This window comes from Rhinolophus sinicus, linkage group LG05 (genome assembly GCF_036562045.2).
Source record: "Rhinolophus sinicus isolate RSC01 linkage group LG05, ASM3656204v1, whole genome shotgun sequence".
Taxonomy (NCBI): Eukaryota; Metazoa; Chordata; class Mammalia; order Chiroptera; family Rhinolophidae; genus Rhinolophus; species Rhinolophus sinicus.
The window spans coordinates 17330901-17352375 of NC_133755.1; the positions used below are offsets into that span (position 1 = coordinate 17330901).

The following is a 21475-nucleotide window of genomic DNA, read 5'->3' on the forward strand; positions in this document are numbered from 1 at the left end:
CAACTGCTTGACTATTTCCTAGGACCATGATTTTAAGTCTCTGAGGGCAGTTTCTGCAAGTTGTTCCCAGGTCCTGTCCATGAAAGGGGCATTTCCACATCCCGAGGCCAATGTGGAACCCCTGAGGGAATATCAGCCTCCACCAATAGACTGCTAGGGCTGGTGAGGACTCCACAGACCTCCCTATCCACCTCGTGCACTGCACAGATGAGGGTCCCGATTGGGGACATGGCTACTTCTGGGCCACAAAGACAAGTTCAGAGCAGACTGGGGCCGAACCTGAGCCTGCCACTGCCCAGCCTTTCTATTTCAGCTCACTCTACTGCTGTTCAGCTATTGAGATGCAGGACGCTTTCCTGAGCCTGGGCAAGGACCCTACACCCTTCAGCACTTTTGCAGGATGAGCTTTGGTAAGGGCCGGGGTGAACTCTGCCCAGGGCAGGAAAGTGCTGTCTAAACAGGCAGTGGGGCCTGCATGTTTAGGTCAGATGGCTGTCACCCAGGCCAGGTGGGCCTCTGACACACAGCAGGAATTTTCCATTCGCGCATCCTTTGGCTGGTTGGAATCCAAAGCATTTTTAAGCCTTTTTTTTTTTTTCCATTCCAGTTGTCTTCTCTGTCCTATGAAGATACGCCCTAGGGGCCAGAGACATTGGTCCCTAAATTCTTAGGTAGCCTCAGGGAGCCCTACCCAGGAGTCACCTGTTAGTGCCTAAAATATAGAATTCTAGAACATAGGCTCAGAAAAAGTGCTTTTAAGAAATCTACACAGATGGTGAAATTGAAGGTCCAAGAGAAGGATGACAGCCCCAAGGTCACTCCACCAGCAAAGGGTACAACCCAGATCAAACACAGATTTGTCTAACCCTGACACTATTATAGTTCCACTGTACCTATTTCCCAAGGTCAAGAGCCAAGGTCACTGAGAGATACCATAAGCCACATGAGAGAGCTCCACAGATAAAGCTGTAGGTGAGAGCTGAGCCATTCTGTGGGGAAACTGCCAGAGTCTAGGAGAAAGCCCCAGAATAGACAGCTGAGTTGCCAAGGACACAGCTTCCCATGTTCCTTTTCCTAGCTTAGTAGCAACAGTTCCAATAGGTCCTTTCCAAAGGCAAGGTCAGTGGGTGGTGGCCCCACCCTCCAGGGGCCTGTGACCCCTCATCCTGCATCACAGCCCTGGGCTGGGGCAGACTTGACCTTGGGGTATTCCTTGGGCAGTAATAACGGCCTTGACCTGGTGAACGTGTGTGGAATACAGACTGGGAAGCTGGGCCCATGTGTAGGAGACTAGCTGGGCTGCAGCCTGAATCTTGGGGGATCTTTGTCAAACTGTGCAGGGGGGCAGCAGTGGGCAGCCACAGGCAGGAGGGTTATCCCCAAGGCAGTATTCCTAGTGGGTAGAGCAATACCTGTGTCTGCAGATCAAGGAGAAAAACTGATGCTGCAAGTTGAGTGGCATTCTACAGACTCTTCCCTTGGACCCTGGGAATGTTTCCCAGAGTCATACCTAACTCCCCAGAGTGTGGGTCTTCACAAAGCTGGACCTCAAGGAGCCCCAGTCTTATTCCTGGAGGTGGAGTTGGGGAAGGTGATGACAGGGAAGCCTACAGTGCCATTTGGCCTGTGCAACTTTAATCTCCATGAAACTTAACAGAACGAGATCCCGTTTCCAGCCCAGCATTTCCCAAAGTAAGCCTACGAAATAAAGCCATAGGGTGCTAGAGGAAAAAATGTTTCCATGGCCAAATAAGTTTGGGAAACCAGGTTAAATCAATCCTCAAACATATTACAAATTTCCTGCAGACCTCCTAGAGCGGTGGTTCTCCGCCAGGGGTGAATTCATCCCCCAGTGCACATTTGGCAATGGACTTAGACATTCTTAGGTGCCACATCTGGAGGGGTGCTACTTGCATCTAATGGGCAGAGGCCTGAATGCTGCTAAACATCCTACAATGCACAGGACAGCCCCACCACAAAGAAATTTGGCCCAAAATGTCAACAGTGCTGAGACAGAAACCCTGGAGCATTGCAAACTCCCAAGGGAAGCGTCCAAGGTCCACTGTGAGGGGAGAGAACACTTGTCATTCTTTGGGGCTACTCAGCATCTGCTCTCCCTTCCCACGCGTGAGGATTTCCCCTGTGTTGTGAAGCAGCACTGCCTCCCAGTACAATAGTTAAAAGTGGCCGATTCACACTGTCCCAGGCTCCCCTGAGCTAGGGTGCAGGCATCTGACCTCTCTCCTCCAACTAGATGTATTTCTCCAGGCTTTGAACCCAAAACTTGTGATACAACACAGCAGAAACTATGCAGAACCCATTCTAGTGAGCACAGTGGCAGCAGCTACAATCTGTTTCCAGAAGCTCCACCGGGGACTGTTCTAAAGGCAACATACAGTGTTGGTGGAGCTGGTGGCACAAGCTAAAGTGTCTGCTCAGGGGTGGCAGCTGTGGGGTCTTCCTGGGGACAGTCCAACAACATGGTTTTAGGCATTGTCCCTGGCTGCTTTGCCTCTAACCTTGGTTTTCCGACCCTACAGGAAATTCTGTGAGCTACCCAAGATCCATAGAATAAATCCCTTTTAAGAATGAGTCAGCAGAGTTGGCTTCTGATGCTTGCAAATAATAACTAACTCTGAGTGATGCTCAGCGTTCCCCAAACGCATTTGAGCACAGGATTCTTTCTTTTGCAGAATATCTCAAGGAACCTTTGTTCCTTGAGCCTACCTTGAGGAAAATTGACTCAATTGACACATGATTCCCATAACCTCTGCTCCAGCCAGAACCTGACGCTGCAGTGGCCCACCTCTCCATGAGGCCATGGAAGCCTCTCAGCACCGCCTTCCTGGTCCTGAGTCAGAGCCAGCCCACAACTACCCTCCTCCCGAGTGCCCAGAATAGCCGCAGCTGGCTGCAGCCTCAAAAACAGAATGTAATCAAGGTATGGAAACGCCTGGGCTGTCAGAAGGTGGAGGGAACTGAAATGTGGATGTGAACTCTGTTGCTTGATTGGGCTGCTGATGTTGGCAGGTCAGAGATAAGTTTAAAAAGAGACTTGAGATTTTGAAAATCTGTGGAGTCAGGAGGGGAAAAGGGGGAGCTTTAGGGAAGGTCAGCTCTCTACCCAAAAAAGAGTGAAGTTATTTTAGGGAAGTCCATGCCCCAATTTCACAAAGGTGCTGAGGCCCGTTTCAGGTGTGCTTACAGAGAGCAATTTTAGACGCCACTCATTCATTCACTCAACCAGTATATATGGTTCCCCAGTCATTGAGAAGGTCTGGGGAGACAGCGTTGAGCCAAACAGACACTCCGACCTGTCCCCTTCTTCCTGGTGCTTACGGTCTAGTGGGGGGGGGGGGCGGAGATAGACATCCAATGCTTGAGGTGTAACAGGTCTTGAGGTGTCATGCAGGGTGTCTACTCCCGCTCCCCGCACAAGAATGCAGGATATGGTGAACACAAACAGGGACACCCACGGAGCCATGGATGGGGGGTTCCTACCAGTATATTCTTGCAGGCAGCTGGGTTGGAGACACAGGAAGTAGGAGCCACACGATGCGCAATCTGCTGTCTGCTTCTCTGCCAACCAGCCAGCCAACCCCACTTGGTAGCTGCAATCCACACTTGCTAGTTTAGCCACGGCAGTTATATCAGTGGTTAATGGCTAACAGGTAACAGCTGATGGTCAACTAGTCACAGCTGATGGCCATCTCTACCTGAGCCAGTACCTTTCCACGTGAGGCCAAGATCCTGGAAACTGCTCTCTGGGGCTCTATCCCCAGGCTCCACCCCTCCAGGGTCTCGCCTCACAATCTACGCGACAAGCATCTTCCGCGAGGGGCCCTGTGCGAGGAACCTGGAGGTGGATGCAACATGCTGGGCACAGCCTGGCTTTCTCAGGGTACCACCAGTCTTTCTGGGCACAGCCAGACTTCCTGGGCACAGCCAGGGTTCCCAAGGCACCACCAGTCTTTCTGGGAACAGCCAGGGTTCTCAGGGCACTGTGCTGGAACAATAGTGGCTCACAGTCAAGGTGCTTACATATTGTCGATGGCGGCTGGTCAAGACACAGGAAGCAAACATCCACCAGTTCTACTACATGGTGGTACATTCCCAAGCAGTCAAGAGGTCCATCAAATCCGGGATGGAAGGCAATTCCCCATAGTCCAGTCATTCGCTAGGGCTGTGCATTGGCCTCACAACGTGTGCCCTCTCTGCAGGGTGAGGGCTCCAAGTCCTCCCCAATCTGGGGGTGAGGGATGACCTTGACATCACCCGCATCCTCCACAGGGGACTCAGCAAGTCTTTCCTCCTGGGACCACAAGTCCCGCATCTGGGCTGCCCCAGCAAGCACCTCCCAGCCCACATGGCCGCAACGACCTTCACTTTCTCCAGCCTATGCTGGTCAGAGAACCGTCCATGTCTTCCCACCCCTCCACGGGGGCCCAGTTCTCCTGAGAACAGTGGCTCCTGGGTACCACACACTGTGTGGGGGCCACCGGTCCTCCTGCCCAGAGTCAGACACCATTTCTACTTGGCTGGAATCCTGCTCGCCATGCCAGGTGTCTGATTGGGTGGAGGCCTCGGTGTAAAATGTCCAGAACTCTAGGAACCCATGGCAGCAGCAGACCCCCAAAAGGCAGATGATACTTGCTTTGGCCAATAGGGCGGCATTCCATCCGGAGGCTTGAGAGGACCACCAATTCACCGAGGGGTCACATTTCTCCCAAGCAGATTGCGTTTCCCATTCCTAGCGCCGCTCTTCCTGGGCTTCCTGAGACTCAGCTTTCATATGCATAAACTGCTCCATTATGCTTTTGAAAATTATGGCTGGCACCATACCATGCTATATGTTGAGGTCAGAAAGGAACACAAACGGAGCCATGGGTGGGGGTTCATACCACTATATTATTGCTGGTGGCTGGGCTGGAGACACAGGAAGCAGGAGCCACATGATGCACAATCCTCTGTCTGCTTCTCTGCCAACCAACCTCACTTGCTAACTGCAATCCGTGCTTGCTAGCTCAGCCCCGGCAGTTATATCAGTGGCTAATGGCTAACTGGTTACAGCTGATGGCCAACTTGTCGCAGCTGATGGCCATCTACTACCCGAGCCAGCACCTTTCCTCATGAGGCCGAGAGTCTGGAAACTGCTCTCTGGGACTCTGTCCCCACACGGTCTTTTCCTTATGATGGTGTTTCTTCATCGGGGAGGAGAGGGGACCAGACGACCACTGCATAAGGGACTGAACCTCCCTGGCTAAAGGAGGACTCCCTGGAGAAGGGACTGTCAGAGGAGCAGGTGAGAGCCAGGGGGAGACAGGATTGTGCCCCAACGGAGGTAGGGATCGCATGGGGCTGAGACAGAAGGAGCATAGTGGGTTTGGGTACCTGAATGAAGGCTCCAACAGCCCAGAGGGGCAGGGCAAGTGGACGTCGAAGCCACACTGGAGAGGCAGGGAGAGAGGATCTGCAAGGACCTTGCAGGCCACGCCGAGGGCTCAGCTCTTCATTCTAAAACAATGGGAACCATTGAGGGTTCTGATCAGAGCCACGTGACACAGGCGAAGGGGAACCTGAAAATGATATAACTTCTCCAGCAGCTGAGACAAATGAAGGGAACCTGTCCTCAGATGGGGAATGACTGTCCAGGTGAACTAAAGGGGGAGGTGGAAGGGGAAAGAATGGACTTTGGGAAGCACCTACAGTGTGCTCAGGCCTCTTACTGGGTGCTCTACATGGGACTTCGCGTTTACAGCAGAGCTGAAATCACCGTCATAGCAGCCCTGGCTCCACACACAGCCAGGATAGGTGCTTCCCCACCCCACCCCCACCCCACCCCAAATGCTCGCTGTCCAGACCTGAAGGCTGTCAGAAAAGTTCTGGGAGAAATAGGCAGGGCCCGTGAGAAGCAGGGGCTAAGGGAGGGAGAGGGAAATAAGCAAGGTGAACTGGTCCCAGCAGCTCTGAGAGGGGGCTGGGAAGGAATCTTAGAAGGGGCTGGTCCAACCATCCCCTTTACAGATCAGGACACTGGAGCTCAGGTGTCAGTGGCAGAGCTGGAAATAAAGCCCAGGTTCCTCTGATGTCGTTTATGCTGCTGTGTGTGTGTGTGTGTCTGAGACGAGGCCATCTGGCCATGATGTTGGCGTGAATTAAGATGTTTATAGAAATTAAAAAATGCTTAGGAAAGAAGTTAATCTCTATATGGGGCATATCCAGATTCAGAAGGTTAATATCTTGATTTTTTTTTTCTTAATCCCTATCTGTTGTTACAAAGAGGATTTGGTGTTCTCAGTCCCAGCTGGGAGCTTAAGAAAACAACAGGGTTTCTCCACCTGCTGCCTTCCCTGCAGCTCTAGGCTTCTTGCTGGACCTGGAGACCACGCCTGGACCCTGGCCTTCACGCAGGCCAGCTCTGTGCCTCAGTTTCCCTCTCTGTACAGAGGTGTGGGGCTCCCCTTTCTGCGTCCCTCTTCCCACCCTTAGGGTGAAGAAGGTTGGTCTGGCCTGAGAGCAAAAGGGCTCAGTCACAGGAGTAGGACTTACATTGCAGGAGTTCAGGGACCTGGCCTGGCAGCTGAGAACCGCAGACCCTGAGGGAGGCTCTGGAGGTGTTTGTAGAGAGAGAAGATAAAGATGCACAAACCTCAGTGCGGGGTGGGGAACAACCCTGGAGTCCGCCTCCCACATTCACTTCCTGGGTGAACCTTAGGGCCATCCTTCTTCCTTGGGAAAATGCAGGACAATGGGACCACATGTCCACTGGATGTGCTCTTAAAACTGAGTTTCAGGGCAAACAGGAGAGTGTTTATCTGGGGTCATCATTGGTGGGTGGTCAGAGGCTTGGCATGGTCATTTGTATCCCCCAGCCAAGCTCCTGGAGTCCCACTCCACCAGACCCCACAGCTCCCTGGCCCAAAACTCCCAGGAAAGAATCCCCCTCTACAAAAGGCTGGGCCCCACAGCAGAGCGAGCTGGGGCCCCACACAGGGCTAATTGCGTTCTCAGCAATTTTGACTTTAATTTAAAAAGCAGGTTCCAGCTTCTCCTGATTCTAAAAGTCAACACAAGTATTTCTCTCAAGTCTGACGACCTGCTCATTGCCTGGGACCCCATCAGCTCTTTGCTAGGCAGAGTTTCTTCCTATTAGGAAACTCAGCAATAGGATTTGAATTTAATCAAGACCCAAGTGCCATCATCATGATGCATGTCCTTGACCCTTCCCCTCTCTGAGCCTATGTTTCCTCACCTGTGAAGTGGGAATTTCGATGCCCTCCCTCTCCCTGCCCCCGCCCACACACACACACACACACACACAGATACACACTCCCTTTGGAACCCATTTCAAGATTCTAAGTTGCCAGTGAGTCTCTGCCTCTAATCAGCTCAGCCCTTCTATAGCCTACACATCCCCCACCTCAAGCCAGACCTCCGAAGCCTCTTTCCCCTGCAGATCTCTTAAGCCTCAGGGCTGGCTTCATAGGGATTGGTTCCCCCCAGCCTTTGTCCAGGAAGAAGGAAACAGAGGGAAGGGAAGAAGGTATTTTCGACATGCCCGTCCTGACCTAAGGACCAGTGCTTCCTGCATCTCACTGAATCCTCCCAACCCCCACCATAATAAGGTGGGTTATATAGCTGGGCAGGGGCAGGACACACCCAGGGATGCCGACCTCAGAACCTGTGCTCTTTCCTGTGCCTCTTGGCTGCCTCCTTAGATCCACTTAGTTGAAATGGGACAGAGTTCTCTGGCCAGAAGGTCTGCCCTGACTCAATTCATCAAGCCTGTATTAATAGACCAGAAGGTTTGCTTGGCAAGGTATAAGGGGGCAGAAAAGGTCCATGGAGCTTATGGGGTGATTCCCTTCTGGTCTCTGGGCTGGGGCTCTGTCCCTCCCCCAGGGCAGTGTCAGGCCATCATCAGACACCTCTGGGCCTTTGGCAGCTGTTTTCCCATTTGTGCTTTTGGATACAGCAACTTACAGCTCATTCCTTTGGCTGCATTGTTCCTCAACGACATCACTTTTTCCATCTCCCTGACGGCTCAGTGCCCTCTGCCCGAGCGCTGCCTCCCAGCTGATCTCCATCACCCTGACAAGCTGTGGATTCCACGGATCGCAGGACTGCACGCCATCTGTAGGTCATCCAAGAGCTCAGCGCAGAGCCCAGGTGCCATCTGTGCCTCCCCATGGGGACCCAATAGAGTGAGCAACCCTTGTCCATGTGGTTGGTTGGTCCCTTCCCCTTCCAAACACTTGGTGCCCTGGAGACACTGCCCTTCTCCCAAACACCCAGCTCAAAGGGTATGCACAGCAGTGGAGACCCTTCTGAGTCCCTACCTGGATTGGGCGCCTGGGCTGGGTGCCTGGGCACCGTGCTAGGGCTGGGCCATGGACAACTTGGCCTCCTCCCTGATCTCCACAATGGATCCATCACCAAGTCCAGGTGATTCATGGACAGTCCTGTCTCCTGGCCCCTTTGCAAGCTGCAGTACTTGGCCTCACCCACAGTTCTGCCCTGTTTCCTACTCAAAGTCAAGCAGCTGTCCCTCCTGGGCTAAACCCAGGTGCTGGATCCTGGCCCTTCCTACAGCCGTACTCTCTTAGCTGTTCATTCATTCACACAACCACTATTTTTTAAGCTCTAACTGTGCCAGGCCTTGTTGGTAGCACCTTGTGTTCTATTTCCTTATGCTGCCTAGCTCTGCCTTCAATCATTTCCTAGCAGGAGTGTGGCAGAGAAGTGAAAGCACAGGCTTTGGAGTCACACTGATCTGGGTTTGAATCCTTGATCTGTCATCTATTTACCCATAAAAACTTAAATAAGTTGCTTCACTGTGACCCTCAGTTTTTTCCTCTATAAAATGGGAATGCTGCCTTTCCAAGGGTTATTTGAGAGCATGAAGGGCAATCAAATAAATATGTACCTGGCCTAATGGGGCATTTCTGGCAGAAAGGCAAGAAAGAGCCTGGAGCATTTGGAGGAATAGCAAAGAATGGCTGGTGCAGAGAGCCCTAAGTGGAATAAGGGGATGAGGCCAGAGGGGTGAGCTAGGTACATCACACAGGACAGGGGGCTGTGCCGAGGAAGACAGGCTTGGCTCCGAGCGTCATGATACCTTCATGGAGTGGCCCTCCACTGCCTCCAAGTAGCAGATTTCTTCAGCTGGCACTCCAGACTTTCCCCCAACCTCCCAGTCCAGCCTTCCCTCCTACAACTCCCAGAATAATACACGTATGGTGAATAAAGTGGCTTCTTCCTCATACCTCTTTCCTAGCAACTGACTAATGTGGGGTGCTGAGGGACAAGGCAATCCAGGTCTTCTTGGTACCCCCGTACCCCCACATATCCCACCTTCCTCCTTCTCTTCCCTGCCAGCCTGACCCAGGGAATCAGCTCTCCTCATCCCCAGTGTCTGAATCAAGGTCGCTTCTCCTCTCTCTTACAATGCCCAATGGCTGTGCATGGCCTTGCAAGGCCACTGGTTGCCAATCAGCTCTAGGACTCCTCTTTGAGGACAGACCAAGGCTTTGGTCTAATTACATGGGCACCAGCCATCTGAGATCACCAAGGCCAGAACACACTGGAAGTCAGCTGGCCCCTACCAGCTGCTCCAGCAAGGCCACCTTGCTCTCAAAGCTACAACCACGAAAATCAAAACACAAAGAAGGGCTAGGTTGAAGAGGGAGACCTGGGTCCCAGCAGTTTATAACAATTTCACCTTTCTTTTATTTACGTTTTTTAACTGAGACAAAATTGACATAGTCTTAGGTACACAACATAATGATTTGATGTATGTACATATTGTGAAATGATTACCACAATACATTTAGCTAACATCCCTCACCACGAATAGTTTTTTTCTTGCTATGAGAACTTCTAAGATCTACTTTCTTTAGACACTTGTACAATATATACAATACAGTATTGTTAACTAAAGTCACCATGCTATACATTAGATCCCCAAGACTTATTTATCTGGAAGTTTGTACTTTTAGACCATCTTCACTCACTGCTCCACCTTTGGCAAACGCCAATCTGTTGTTTTCTGTATCAATGGATTCAGTTTTTTTAGATTCCACATATAAGTGAATTCATACATTATTTATCTTTCTCCGTCTGACTTATTTCACTTAGCATAGTGCCCTCCAGGTCCATCCATGTTGTTGCAAATGATAGGATTTCCTTCTTTTGATGGCTGAATAACATTCCACTGGATGTATGTACCACATTTTCTTTACCCAGTGATCAATGGATACTTAGGCTGCTTCCATGTCTTGGCTATTGTAAGTAAATAATGCTGCAATGAACATGGAGGTGCAGATATCTTTTCAAGATAATTATTTGGTTTCCCAGAAGTGGGATTCCTGGATCATTAAAAGTTCTATTTTTAATTTTTTGAGGAAACTTCATACTGTTTTCCACAGTGGCTGCACCAACTTACATTCCCACCAACAGTGCACAAAGGTTCTCTTTTCTTTATACCCTTGCCAACACTTACCTTGTGTCTTTTTGATGACAGCCATTCTGAAAGGTATAAGGTGATAGCTCATTGTGGTTTTGATTTGCATTTCCCTGCTGATCCATGATGTTAAGCACCTTTTCATGTATCTGTTGGCCATTTGCATGTCTTCTTTGCAAAACTGTCTATTCAGATCCTCCGACCATTTCTTTATTTGGATTGTTTGTGTTTTATGTATTAAGTTGTAAGAGTTCTTTATATATTTTGAATATTGACCCCTTATCAGATATATGATTTGTAAATCTTTTCTCCTGTTCCAGACGTTGCCTTTTCATTGCGTTGGTGGTTTCCTCTGCTGTACAGAAGCCTTTTCGTTTACATTCTCTTCTTTTAATAGAATTAATTAGTCTTAGTTTCACATTCATTGTCTCACCTGGAGTCTGCCAACCACTGTGTAAGTGAGGCCACCTGGAGATCTCCTCACTGTCATGTTACAGAGGAAACTGAGGCTGAGAGAGGGGCTGTGGCTTGCCCAGTTCTCACCGCTGGTCACTACAGAGGTATCCTGGCTTCCGTCCCCTCCCCTAGACTGCTTGTCTGGAGAGTTTGGGTCACACCAGTTGCTTAGTACTGACCCAGAATCCTAGAATTTCAGCCTTGGGAGGGACTGATGTTTAAAATCCCTCCTCAGTATCCTGACAGTATCCAAAAATTTTTCAAGGAATTCTTCCCCAGAGAGGAACCAACACAGATAGAAAGGACACCGCTGTAGCCCAGGGTCTCATCTGTCTCCATTCTGCTCATCACCTCTTCATTTCCAGGGACCTCCTGTCATGCAGGGTGTCACACGGGGTCTCTGGTCCCGCTCCCTGCATAAGAACGCAAGACATGGTGAGGCCAAAAAGGAACACCCACGGAGCCATAGGTAGGGGACTCATACCACTATAGTCTCACTGGCGGCTGGGTTGGAGACACAGGAAGCAGGATCCACACGATCTGCAACCTGCCATCCGCTTCTCTGCCAACCAACCAACCCCACTTGCTAACTGCAATCCACCATCTTCTTGCTAGCCCCCATTTGCTGCTAGCATAGCCATGGCAGTTATATTAGTGGCCAATGGCTCACTGGTTACAACTGACAGCCAAGTAGCCACAGCTGATGGCCATCCAATCACAGGTGATGGCCATTTACTACCCAAGCAAGCACCTTTCCACATGAGGGTAAGAGCCTGGAAACTGCACTCCTGTCTCTGTCCCCACACCTCCCCTCTCATTTCTTCCCACTCTAACATGATCCAACTTCCTCAAAGAATCTGGGACTCAGAATCATGGTCAAAAACATCATGGCTAGTGTTTTGGGAACACACATTTCATTAAACTTCTAAAAGAAGAAAGAATGCTAGGAGGGCATCCATAATTTTTTAAAATATATGGTTTCAGTCATTTTTAAAAACATAATATAAAAATTAGATACTGCAGCATACGTGTTCCATGCTTGAGGATTTCAGACAGGTTCTTCACTAGCTGGTCAGTTTCCTTAGCCGGCACTAGAATCCAAACCAGATGGACTAGCTGAACTAGTGTTTCTGGTTCTGTTTTGTTTTGTTTTAACCATTTTATTGAGGTGTGACTGAAATACAAAAAGCTTTACATATGTATACAACTTGATGGGTTTGGAGGTAAATATACATCTGTGAAACCGTCACCAAAACCTATGCCATAAACATATCCATCACCTGCAAAAGTTCCTTCTCCCCTCTTTATTTATTATTGTTGTTATTATTTTTTATAAGAACACTTAACATAAGCTATTCCCTCTTAGGAAAATTTTAAGCATAAAATACATTACTGAGAAGGACTTGAGTTTCGGACTTGGAATGGATCCTCTAGTCCATTCTACTCATTTGACAGACAGGGAAAGTGAGGCTTGGGTCAGAGAAGTGCTCGTCCCAGTGAAATTCAGCTCCTTAGTGGCAGAGCCAAGCCTCAAGCCAGATCTCTGAGTCCCCATTCACAGCTGCTTCCGTGGTCCTGCAGTCTCACTGTGGCCCGAAATCCGGGTAGTCTCAGGAAGGGGCCACGGGACCACTTTCTGAGCAGCTCCTGGCCTCAGACCCACCTGCCCAGGCCTGAGCCTCAAGCTGCTTTGATGCTCCTACTCCCATATGTGTCTGGCTGAGATGGCTGTCCCTTTGGACTGCTGTAAGGGGCTGATTAGATGTAATTACTTTGCCTAGAGCGAGCTATCTGCCTAATAGAATCAGCTGCCAGTAATTAGCCTGCCAGAGGCCCATTTCCCTTGCTGGAGTCCTTCAGCTTCCAGGCCCTTACTCCAACCAGTGAGCATTGGACCTCCGCATGCAGCAGAGTATGGGGGGTGGGGGCTTTGGGCAGGAGAGGGGGAGAAAGGGAGCTGGGGGAAAGCAGTACTGTGAAGGCTCAGCAAGAACTCCAGGTGCAGCCCTCCCTGGGGCCAGAGAATTGTAGTATTTCATGGTTGGAGGGACAGAGAACCTGGCAGGGAAGGACGGCTCCATAAATGTTGAACTGAGCCTGACTGGACCACAAAGGGCATCTAGTCCATCCCCAAATCCAGTACCTTTAACAGTCACATCAAAATGTATTTCTTGCAGACCTACTACGTGCCAAGAACTGTACTAACCCTTGGATCCTTCTAAAATGGCCTCAACCCAAGGGCTCAATCAGGCTGTGCTGGCATATCTCCATTGACCAGGAGCTCATCACATCCTGGGCAGCCCATTCCTTCTTAAGAGACATAGAGAATGTTCCATCTATTTTGAGCTGAAAGTTCTTTCACTGTAGCATCTCCTCATAGATCACAGGACCCTCCGAGGCCACCCAGAACAAAACTAATCCTTCCTGCATATGACAGTACACATGTCCCTTGTATCTTTCCTCCAGGCAGAATATCCCAAGTTCCTTTGATTGTGCCACATACATCATGCTGGTGAGACCCCCTCGTTAATCTGGTTGACAGGCCTGGGACCTCCTTCTGTTGTCAATTTCTCTCTCCCAGCATGGTCAGGAGCCCAGCAGCGGGGACCATGGGGGTGATGATTCCTCTCCCAGCAGAAGGAAGGGCAGACTTAGCCTGAACAGGACACTCCCCAAGGAATGCCATGGTGGCGACCCAGCCCCTCTACTAAAAGAAGGACAGCTGAAACCTGCTCACTGGGAGGAAAGTCGCCTCTCTTGCCCTCTCCGCCGCTGGACACACACACACACACACACACACACATGCTGCCGTGCACACTCACAGGCGCCACTCAATACTCACGGGCTGATTAATCATTGTAAGTGCTATTATAATTATCGTGTTTGGTGCTGAGAACAGGCTGCCTCTGCTTGCTTCTCAGAAGCCATAAACCTGCAAAGAAGGATTTCAAGATTTGTGAGGCTGTTGACTAGATCTCCAGGCTGGCTTTTTCCTTTAGTAGCAACATATTTGTCAGGGAATACAGGCCATGGCCGCTCCAGAATCTCTGCAGAGGACAAGCTTAAGGGACTTAATTTTTGCAATGGGGAGGGGGGCAACTTTAGGCAACTTATCTGGTAGCTAAGGTTTGGACGTCACAATAGCTGGGCTCGAGTCCCAGCTGGGGCCCAGCAAGCTGTGGGGCTTGGAGATACAGTGGGCATAAGCACTGTGACACTTCTGGGTATGCGTCCCAATGAAAATTCCCTGCAGGTTCTTAAAGACACACATACTCGTACAAGGACACACATACTCATACAGTGTAGTATTCAAAATCAGAGATGGCGGCCGCCAAGGAGGCTGTCTCTAGGGGAAGGGATCTGTCAAATATAGGTGGATGCTGACTTTGAACTAAGGCTTTCTGCTAACAAATGGAGCAGACCTGACCCTTACAACAACTCCATGAAGACTGGCTGGTTCCCACTCTCACTAGTAGAAGACGCAAGTCTATATCCTGAGCTGGTCCCACAGCTCATCTGAGGCAGGACTGAGAACAGAGCCAGGTGTCTACCTCCGAGCGTGGTTCTGTCTCCCCAACATCTTCCAGAGCCTCTCCTTTGTGAACAGCTGACTTTTGTGTTTGGTTTGAGCTTGAGATGTTAAACAAATAGTGTCTCTTGACAAACCCAAGGCGGCTGCCCTGGGACCAGTTATGCTCTGTATATCCAGACTAATCCTCCATGTCTCTCCCTCTAGAGATACACCAAGAAACACCTCAGTCGTGTCCTGAACACCCTGATTTCCTCAGCTGGCTGTTGGAGGCCACAATCCCTGGTGCAGCTATCTGTGTCAGTCATTTCCCTGTCTTTCTGCTACAGCTCCTGGGCCCACTGGGCCCCTTACCGTCTCAGGCCTTTCCCTGGTTTGATGTTGAGATGGCTCTGAACGTTCCTCCCTATAACTATGGGCCCTAGGGTCTGCCCACCCACCTAGCCCAGCCAGGGCTAGTGGAACGGATGGAGGAGTGTTGATAGAATGTGTTCTGCGTCAGGTGCTGTACCAAGGGCTGGTGGCACAGGGATGAGTAAGGCCCTCTCCTGGCCCTGTAGGAGCTCAGGTCTGGTCTACACAGGATGGACCAGAATTTCATGTGAGGCTCCAGTCCAGCTAGTAATTGATAGAGTCAGGATTTGAACCCAGCTTATCTGACTCAGGGCCAGCTCTTTCACTCTCTACCTCATTACCCCCTAGCCCCATCCTCCAGCCAAAATGGCCAATAAAGGGGGGCTTGAAAGCAATGGACAGAGAGGGCTCTGTGCCCCTCATCCTTCAAACCATATTCTTGGCCATCGTAGAATAAGCGTTGTTCGTCACAGGTCCAGGTCTGTCATTAGCATCACAGAATGCCAGATAGTCAACCCTTTCTTTGTAGAAAAGGACACTGAGCCACAGCAAGGCCATGTGGCTCTTTCACGTTCCCCCAGCTAGTTGGTAGTTGGTGGCAGCACTGGTACCAAGAACCAGGTGTCTGGACTGCCAGTTCAATGCCCTCTCCACACGCTTGCTCGGGCCTTCGGACAATCACATTTGTCTTTATCCTCTTCCGCTAAACCAGGCAGGGCTTGCTCCAGCTTTAGAAGTGTCTGTCTGCAAAGAGTCACAAAAACAGATTGCCAGGTTTTTTCTGCCTGTGGACTCCACCGTCTGTGCTCCTCTCCCCGCTGACACTGCTGGTCTCCAACCCAGCAGGTGTAGGATGCTTTAAGGCCTTCACTGTGTACTGAGTGCACAAGAAAACATGTGGAGCAACTTTGATGTGCAAAACCCTGGCACCCCACTGAGGAAGGCATAGTGTGAGTAAGAAGGTTCTCCACGCTGGAGAAGATAATGAGCAAGGGGGGAAGACAAATATGAAAGAACAGACTAATCTACCAGGCAGGAGGAATATCTGTCGAATTGAAGCTTAGACAGGGTGCCTTGGAAGCACAAAGAAAACGGGGGTCCTCAGTGGAGGTAACTGGGGAATGCTTCATGGAGGGAGTAGCCTTTGAGTTGGGTCATGAAGACTGACTAGAGTTCAACTGCTAGAAAATAGAGGAGCCAGTATCTCAGCTTATGGGAACCATGTGAGCCAGGAGTGGCGTGAAAATACTTGGATGTGTCTAGAGCATAGAGAGAAATGGAATGGGAGATAAAGCTGGCAAATAATGTGTGCATAGTGTTTAGTGCATAATAATATATAGAAACTAAAGATAATTAAATTCTGTACCATTTAACCTAACCCTGATTGTGTCCTATTCCTCATAAACTAAAGTCTTAAAAGTACTGGCTAGACCCACTTTTCCCCTGATTCTTATAAGAACCAGGGAGGCAAAAACAGGCCAGGAAGATCATGGGATGTTATAAATGAAGGGAGAGACGTGTCCTGGTCCAAACCCTTCCATTTATGGGTGCGCAAACCAAGGCTCAGGGAGCAGTGAATGGCCCCAAGTCCCACAGCAAGCAGGTAGCAGAGACAGGACCCTAGCCTTCTAACTCTCCACCCTGTGTTCTCTACACTGGACAGGATTTCATAAAATCATCACACAGAAGGCTAACCAGTATCATGATTTGAGAGATGCAAAAAAATCCCTCTCCACCTGGCCCAAAGCTTCCTCTACTAAGTCACCAATGGATTTAAAAAAAAAAATAGAAGAACATGGAGAAGCCACCAATGAGCAGTCTTTCTAATGTATAACAGATAAGATGGACAGAGGTGCTTTCTGACGCTTGGCCCTGGGCAGACAGTGGGGCAGCCCCATCAGGTGTAGTTAGGTCCCAGAGATCCTGAATGGAAGGGAGTGCAGTAGGTATGAGGTCTTTGCCACAATCCCACCCAGGTCAAGGATGTGTCAAAGGGACTCTTGCCTGAAGGTCCCAGGGGCTACTTAGAAGTCTTGACTGGCACCAGCTTGAACCCCTCCCTGGGCCCCCTCCTTAACAGAAAGGATGGAGGAGGGGCTGGAGGAGCAGACCCAGGCTGCTCTGTAGGCTCCAGGGGTACTGTGGATGTGCCGTGCTCCCCCCGCTAGCAGGTGTCCTGATCCCATATGTAATGGAAGCTACAGGAAACACTCTAATCATGGGGCATGAGTCCTGTGTGACCTTGGGCTACTCCCTTCCTACTCTCTGGGCCCCAGTTTCTTCATCTGTAACATGAGAGGGTTGAGCTAGACAATTTGTAAAGGTCCTTCCAGTTTTGAAGTGTTGTGAGAACAAGCTTCATCATAATTAATAATAAATGCCCTGCCCCTAAAAACAGCTTTTTCCCTTTCCCAATGCTCTTTCACTCATAATATCACCTTTCATCTACACAGCAGACTGCCCCGACAGCCAGAAGCAAGCAGACCCTCAACACAGCCTTTCACACTGAAAACCATGTCTGGCAAGCCACTGCTCATCTAGGCTGGCTTTGGGGGAATTGGCTTCTGGGGGAGGGTGGTTGTGACCAGGCACACAGGACCCAGCTTGTACCCTGACCCCTGGGAAGCCAGGAAAGGAAGCTCTTTTCTTCCAGAGAGACAAAAGATGCCAAGGGGGAAAGTCTATAATAAGCTGCATTTGTGGCCAAAGGGGCAGGGCCAGAAAGATTGTATCTTCAAAGAATCAAAGATCTTGGGTGGAATGGGAAAGGGGTGGGAGGTTGGGGAGAGGGTGGGAAGGTGGGGAGGGGGTGGGAGGGTGGCGATGAGATGAGAGGAGATAAGGTGCCAGGAACCAGGGCCCTCTCATCAGGCCCTGGTGAGAAACGTGAGTCCCAGGGGAAAAGAGATGTTATAGCGCCTAGAGCCTCAGATGGTCTGATTTGCACACATGTGGTCAGTCTCCTTTGATCCCTCACAACAATCTGTTCAAGAGCTAATATAATTAGCTATCCTATTTACAGATGATTAAAAAAAAAAAAAACACTGAGGCTTTGGGAGTCATGATGGAGAAGAGCACGAGCTTGGGAGGCAAACTGAAGTCTCGTCCCAGCTGCAAGTCTTCGTGTGATTCTCTGCACTGCCTTTAGCTTCAGTTTTTCCACCTATAAGGAATGTAACCTGCCTACCCTGACACACAGCGAATGCTTGATACATACTTGTTGAATGAATGGTTGAAGAATGCAATGGGTTAGTGGCAGCAGTCCTGGGAGACACAGTGTAGCGTCCAGCAGTGACAGGCCAGCCCAGGATGTGGGCAGATGGTGTTCCCGCCTCAGGCTGACTGCCTCCTGAGCCAACCCGCAGCCATGGGCCTTGGCGCCTCTTCCATGTCTCTCCTCATCGCCCATGCCAGGGTCCCGTGAAAGACTTTTTGACCCTCCTTGGCAGTGGGATTTGCATTCCAATCATTCTGCTCACTCCGCCCATCCAAGTCTGGAGCTGTTTGGAAATAAGCAAGGCCTGTGGGATCATCTGCCAGGCCGCTCATCCAGGAGATAAGGAAGCAAGACTCTGAGAGGGGCAGTGACACTCGCCTGAGGTCCCACAGCCCGCCCCTCCTCACCACCGTTGCCAACATGTTGACAAATGAAGAAACCAAGGCCTGGGGAGGCCTCCTGTTTCTTCCAGTTCTCAGCAAGCCTCCTGATCTGGGCCCCACCTGCCCTACTTCAGCTGGGTCTCAGTTCTGCTGGGATGCCCCAAAGTGGTGTCCGGCCCTGTCTTTGGCAGCCCAACCCAAGCCCAGCCTGGCCTGCTCATGCAAGGCTGGAGCCATGGATGTCAAAACAGCCTGATAGCCCCTGGGGAGCAGAGCAGAAGCCCCTGGGTGCTACTGGCCTAGGCCACCAGCCTGTACTTTCGCAGCCAGTTCCAGAAGCCATGATGACCTGGGAAGGGACACATTTTACGAGAGCAGGGCTTTCCCTTGGGTGTTGGCCCATGTGTGCCCAGGTCCACAGCTGTGTCCACCTGCTTCTGAGAGAGCCAGCAGCCTGGTGCAGGGGAGGGGGGCGTGGCTTGGGAGGAGGGAAAGCTTGGCTGAGTCCCAGTGTTGGGCACACTAACTCACTGTGTGCCCTTGCCCTCTCTGTGCCTCAGTTTCCTCACCCGCCTAATAAAGGGCAGGACAGCAAGGACCAAGGTCCCTTCTAGCTATAGTATGCTGTGATTTAGATGGAGGGATGGGGGTTGGGTGGGGGCTTGCTCTGCCTATTCCCTTCCCCTTCCTTGCTTTTCTGTGTCTGTGTCATCAGTTTATCTCCAGCTATCCAGGTCTCCCTGTCATGGTCTGCTGCTCTCTGCCTCTCTCGCTCTGTATTTTTCTGCCCGCCCCTTCTTTTTCTGTGTCTATGAGTCTACCTCTGGTTTCATCTCCTTGTCTGTCACACCCCCTTCTGCCTTTTTCTCTCTCTTCCTCTGTAGTTATATGCATTTCTCTGTCTAGTTATCTTTCCCTGGTTCTCTCTCTCTCTGTCCTGCCCGCTTTCTCCGCGGCTCTCCCGCTCGCTCCCCGTCCCCTCCCCCTCCGCTAGCCCCCCTCCTCCCTCCCTCGGCGCGTCTCCCCAGTCCTTATTTGGCTGGGCGGGAGGGCTGGCGGGAGGAGGCGGCCTGCGGGCGGGGGACTGGGGGCGGGAGCGGGGCCAGGCGGAGGAGGGCGGTGGGTGGTGCTGAAGGGACAGCTCCACGGCCGCGGCAGCGGCGGCGTTTGCGGCGACCGCCCCGGGGCGCGGAGCGGGTGCCCGGCGCGGGGAGCGGCGAGCGCAGCCATGCCCCAGGCCGCCTCCGGGGCAGCAGCAGCGGCGGCCGAGGCCGGGACGCGGGCGGGGGGTGACGGGGGGCCGGCGGCGGCCCGGGCGGGACGATGAAGCGGCAGAACGTGCGCACGCTGGCGCTCATCGTGTGCACCTTCACCTACCTGCTGGTGGGCGCCGCGGTCTTCGACGCGCTAGAGTCGGAGCCTGAGATGATCGAGCGGCAGCGGCTGGAGCTGCGGCAGCAGGAGCTGCGGGCGCGCTACAACCTCAGCCAGGGCGGCTACGAGGAGCTCGAGCGCGTCGTGCTGCGCCTCAAGCCGCACAAGGCCGGCGTGCAGTGGCGCTTCGCCGGCTCCTTCTATTTCGCCATCACCGTCATCACCACCATCGGTAACTACTCGCCCGGCGGGGGGGTGGGCGGGGGTGGGTGTGGGGGGACCCGGGGACGGGTAGTCCGGATCCGACCTGGGCGGAGGGGTTCCCCGGGAGAGGGTCCAGGCGCCCAACGCCGCACTCCCAGAGACCTGAGTTCAGCCTGGCGTGTCTGCTCCGCCGGGACAGGACTCGGGGGAGGCGTCGATTCCTGGCTCTGGACCTGACTCTCCAGCTGGGCCAGCCCTAACTTGTCCCTGCTAGGCTGTGTGGGGCCCCAGGGGACTCTGAAGTGTGTGAGAGGGGCCAGGAACGACCGGCGGAGGCTGAGCAGGAGGGGTGTGGCCGGCCAGGCCCTGGAGCTGGGCGCTGAGTGTGAGCTGCGGGGAGCAGCTCCTCTTCCGTGTCCCCGCAGATAGACTTCAGCACCCGGTGTGTCTACACTGGCGGGGGCTCTAGGGAGACGCGTGGATGCAGGTACTCGGCACTCCGGGGCACTCTCAGCCACTCTGGGTGACTGAAACACCTTATAATTGCGGCTGTGTGTGTGTCCGTGTGTGTGTGTGTGTGTGTGTCCGTGTGTGTGTGTGTGTGTGTGTGTGTGTGAGTGTGTGTCCAGTTCCGGGAGTTTGGGCACCAACAACCAGTGCCCTTAAATTTTTTAGGGCAGCAGAGCTGGTGCTGGAAGCCAGATCCAGCCCTTTCCACCTTCTCTGCTGTCCCAGGAAAGCAGTCGCCTCACAAGAATGGCCCAGTTCTGTTCTCCAAGCCAAGGCTGACCATGGGGTAGAAAGCCATACACACACTCAACTTTCTCACAACATAGCCCAGACTCCCACACAGAGGTACACACATAAGCACACACAGGGCAGAAACAGGCACACACACACATCACACAAACGATGTCCAGGAAAGAAATCTCCAGTGAGGTCCTTAATGTGCTGTTCAAAGAGTCCAGACCGTGTAAACACCATACGCACTCCTAAGACCACGATTCCAGCCCAGCTCCATCACATCTCCAGCTAGATGACCTTGGGCAAGTCCCTTCCCCTGCCTGGGTCTCAGGCTCAGGCTCACCTTCAGGCAATGTGAGGGGTTGGCTGAAATGATCTCAAGGAATCCTCTCAGTCCTGACGTGCTCCCAGCCCACCTTCCCTCGGAGCCCACTGGGATGCCTCCAGGAGCTGTTTCCTCCATCTTTCTCATTCCCTCTCCTCTCCCTGATCCCCTCCTTGTCTTGGCTGAGCTCCCAGGGGCTCATTGCCACTTGGCATAGCCCATGATAAGATGGCAGTGTTTTCTTGGGAGTCAACATGAGTCGAGAGGGTAAAAGACAGGACTGAATGCTGCCCCTGCTGTCTATCCACTGCAGGACTCTGTGCGGAGACTCCGCAGCTCCCTTGGGACCACAGGGAGCTATGCTACGTGGTCTCTGGATTCCTGTCTTGGAAGAAGAGCAAAAGGGCCTCAGAGGTAGATGTGGCTC

At 51.8% G+C, this 21475-nt stretch overlaps 1 protein-coding gene and 1 long non-coding RNA gene across 3 annotated transcripts in view; one reads left to right on the plus strand and one right to left on the minus strand.

Moving 5' to 3' along the window:
- Positions 1 to 9673: 9673 nt before the first annotated feature.
- LOC109449220 (uncharacterized) lies at positions 9674 to 19913 on the minus strand. 2 transcript variants are annotated; one of them, XR_012496281.1, is made up of 5 exons: positions 19779 to 19913; positions 18019 to 18301; positions 15413 to 15545; positions 13761 to 13850; positions 9674 to 11331 (listed from the first exon to the last, which is right to left on the minus strand). It is a non-coding gene; the product is annotated as an uncharacterized LOC109449220 (long non-coding RNA). The 2 variants fall into 2 exon arrangements; XR_012496280.1 differs by having other exon boundaries at positions 13761 to 15545.
- Positions 19219 to 21475, plus strand: part of KCNK3 (potassium two pore domain channel subfamily K member 3) — a 37143-nt gene continuing 34886 nt past the window's right edge. The window contains exon 1 of the mRNA XM_074331806.1: positions 19219 to 20007. Within this exon, the coding sequence (XP_074187907.1) occupies positions 19725 to 20007 (283 nt within the window). The 5' untranslated portion in view covers positions 19219 to 19724. The remainder of the gene's footprint in view (positions 20008 to 21475) is intronic.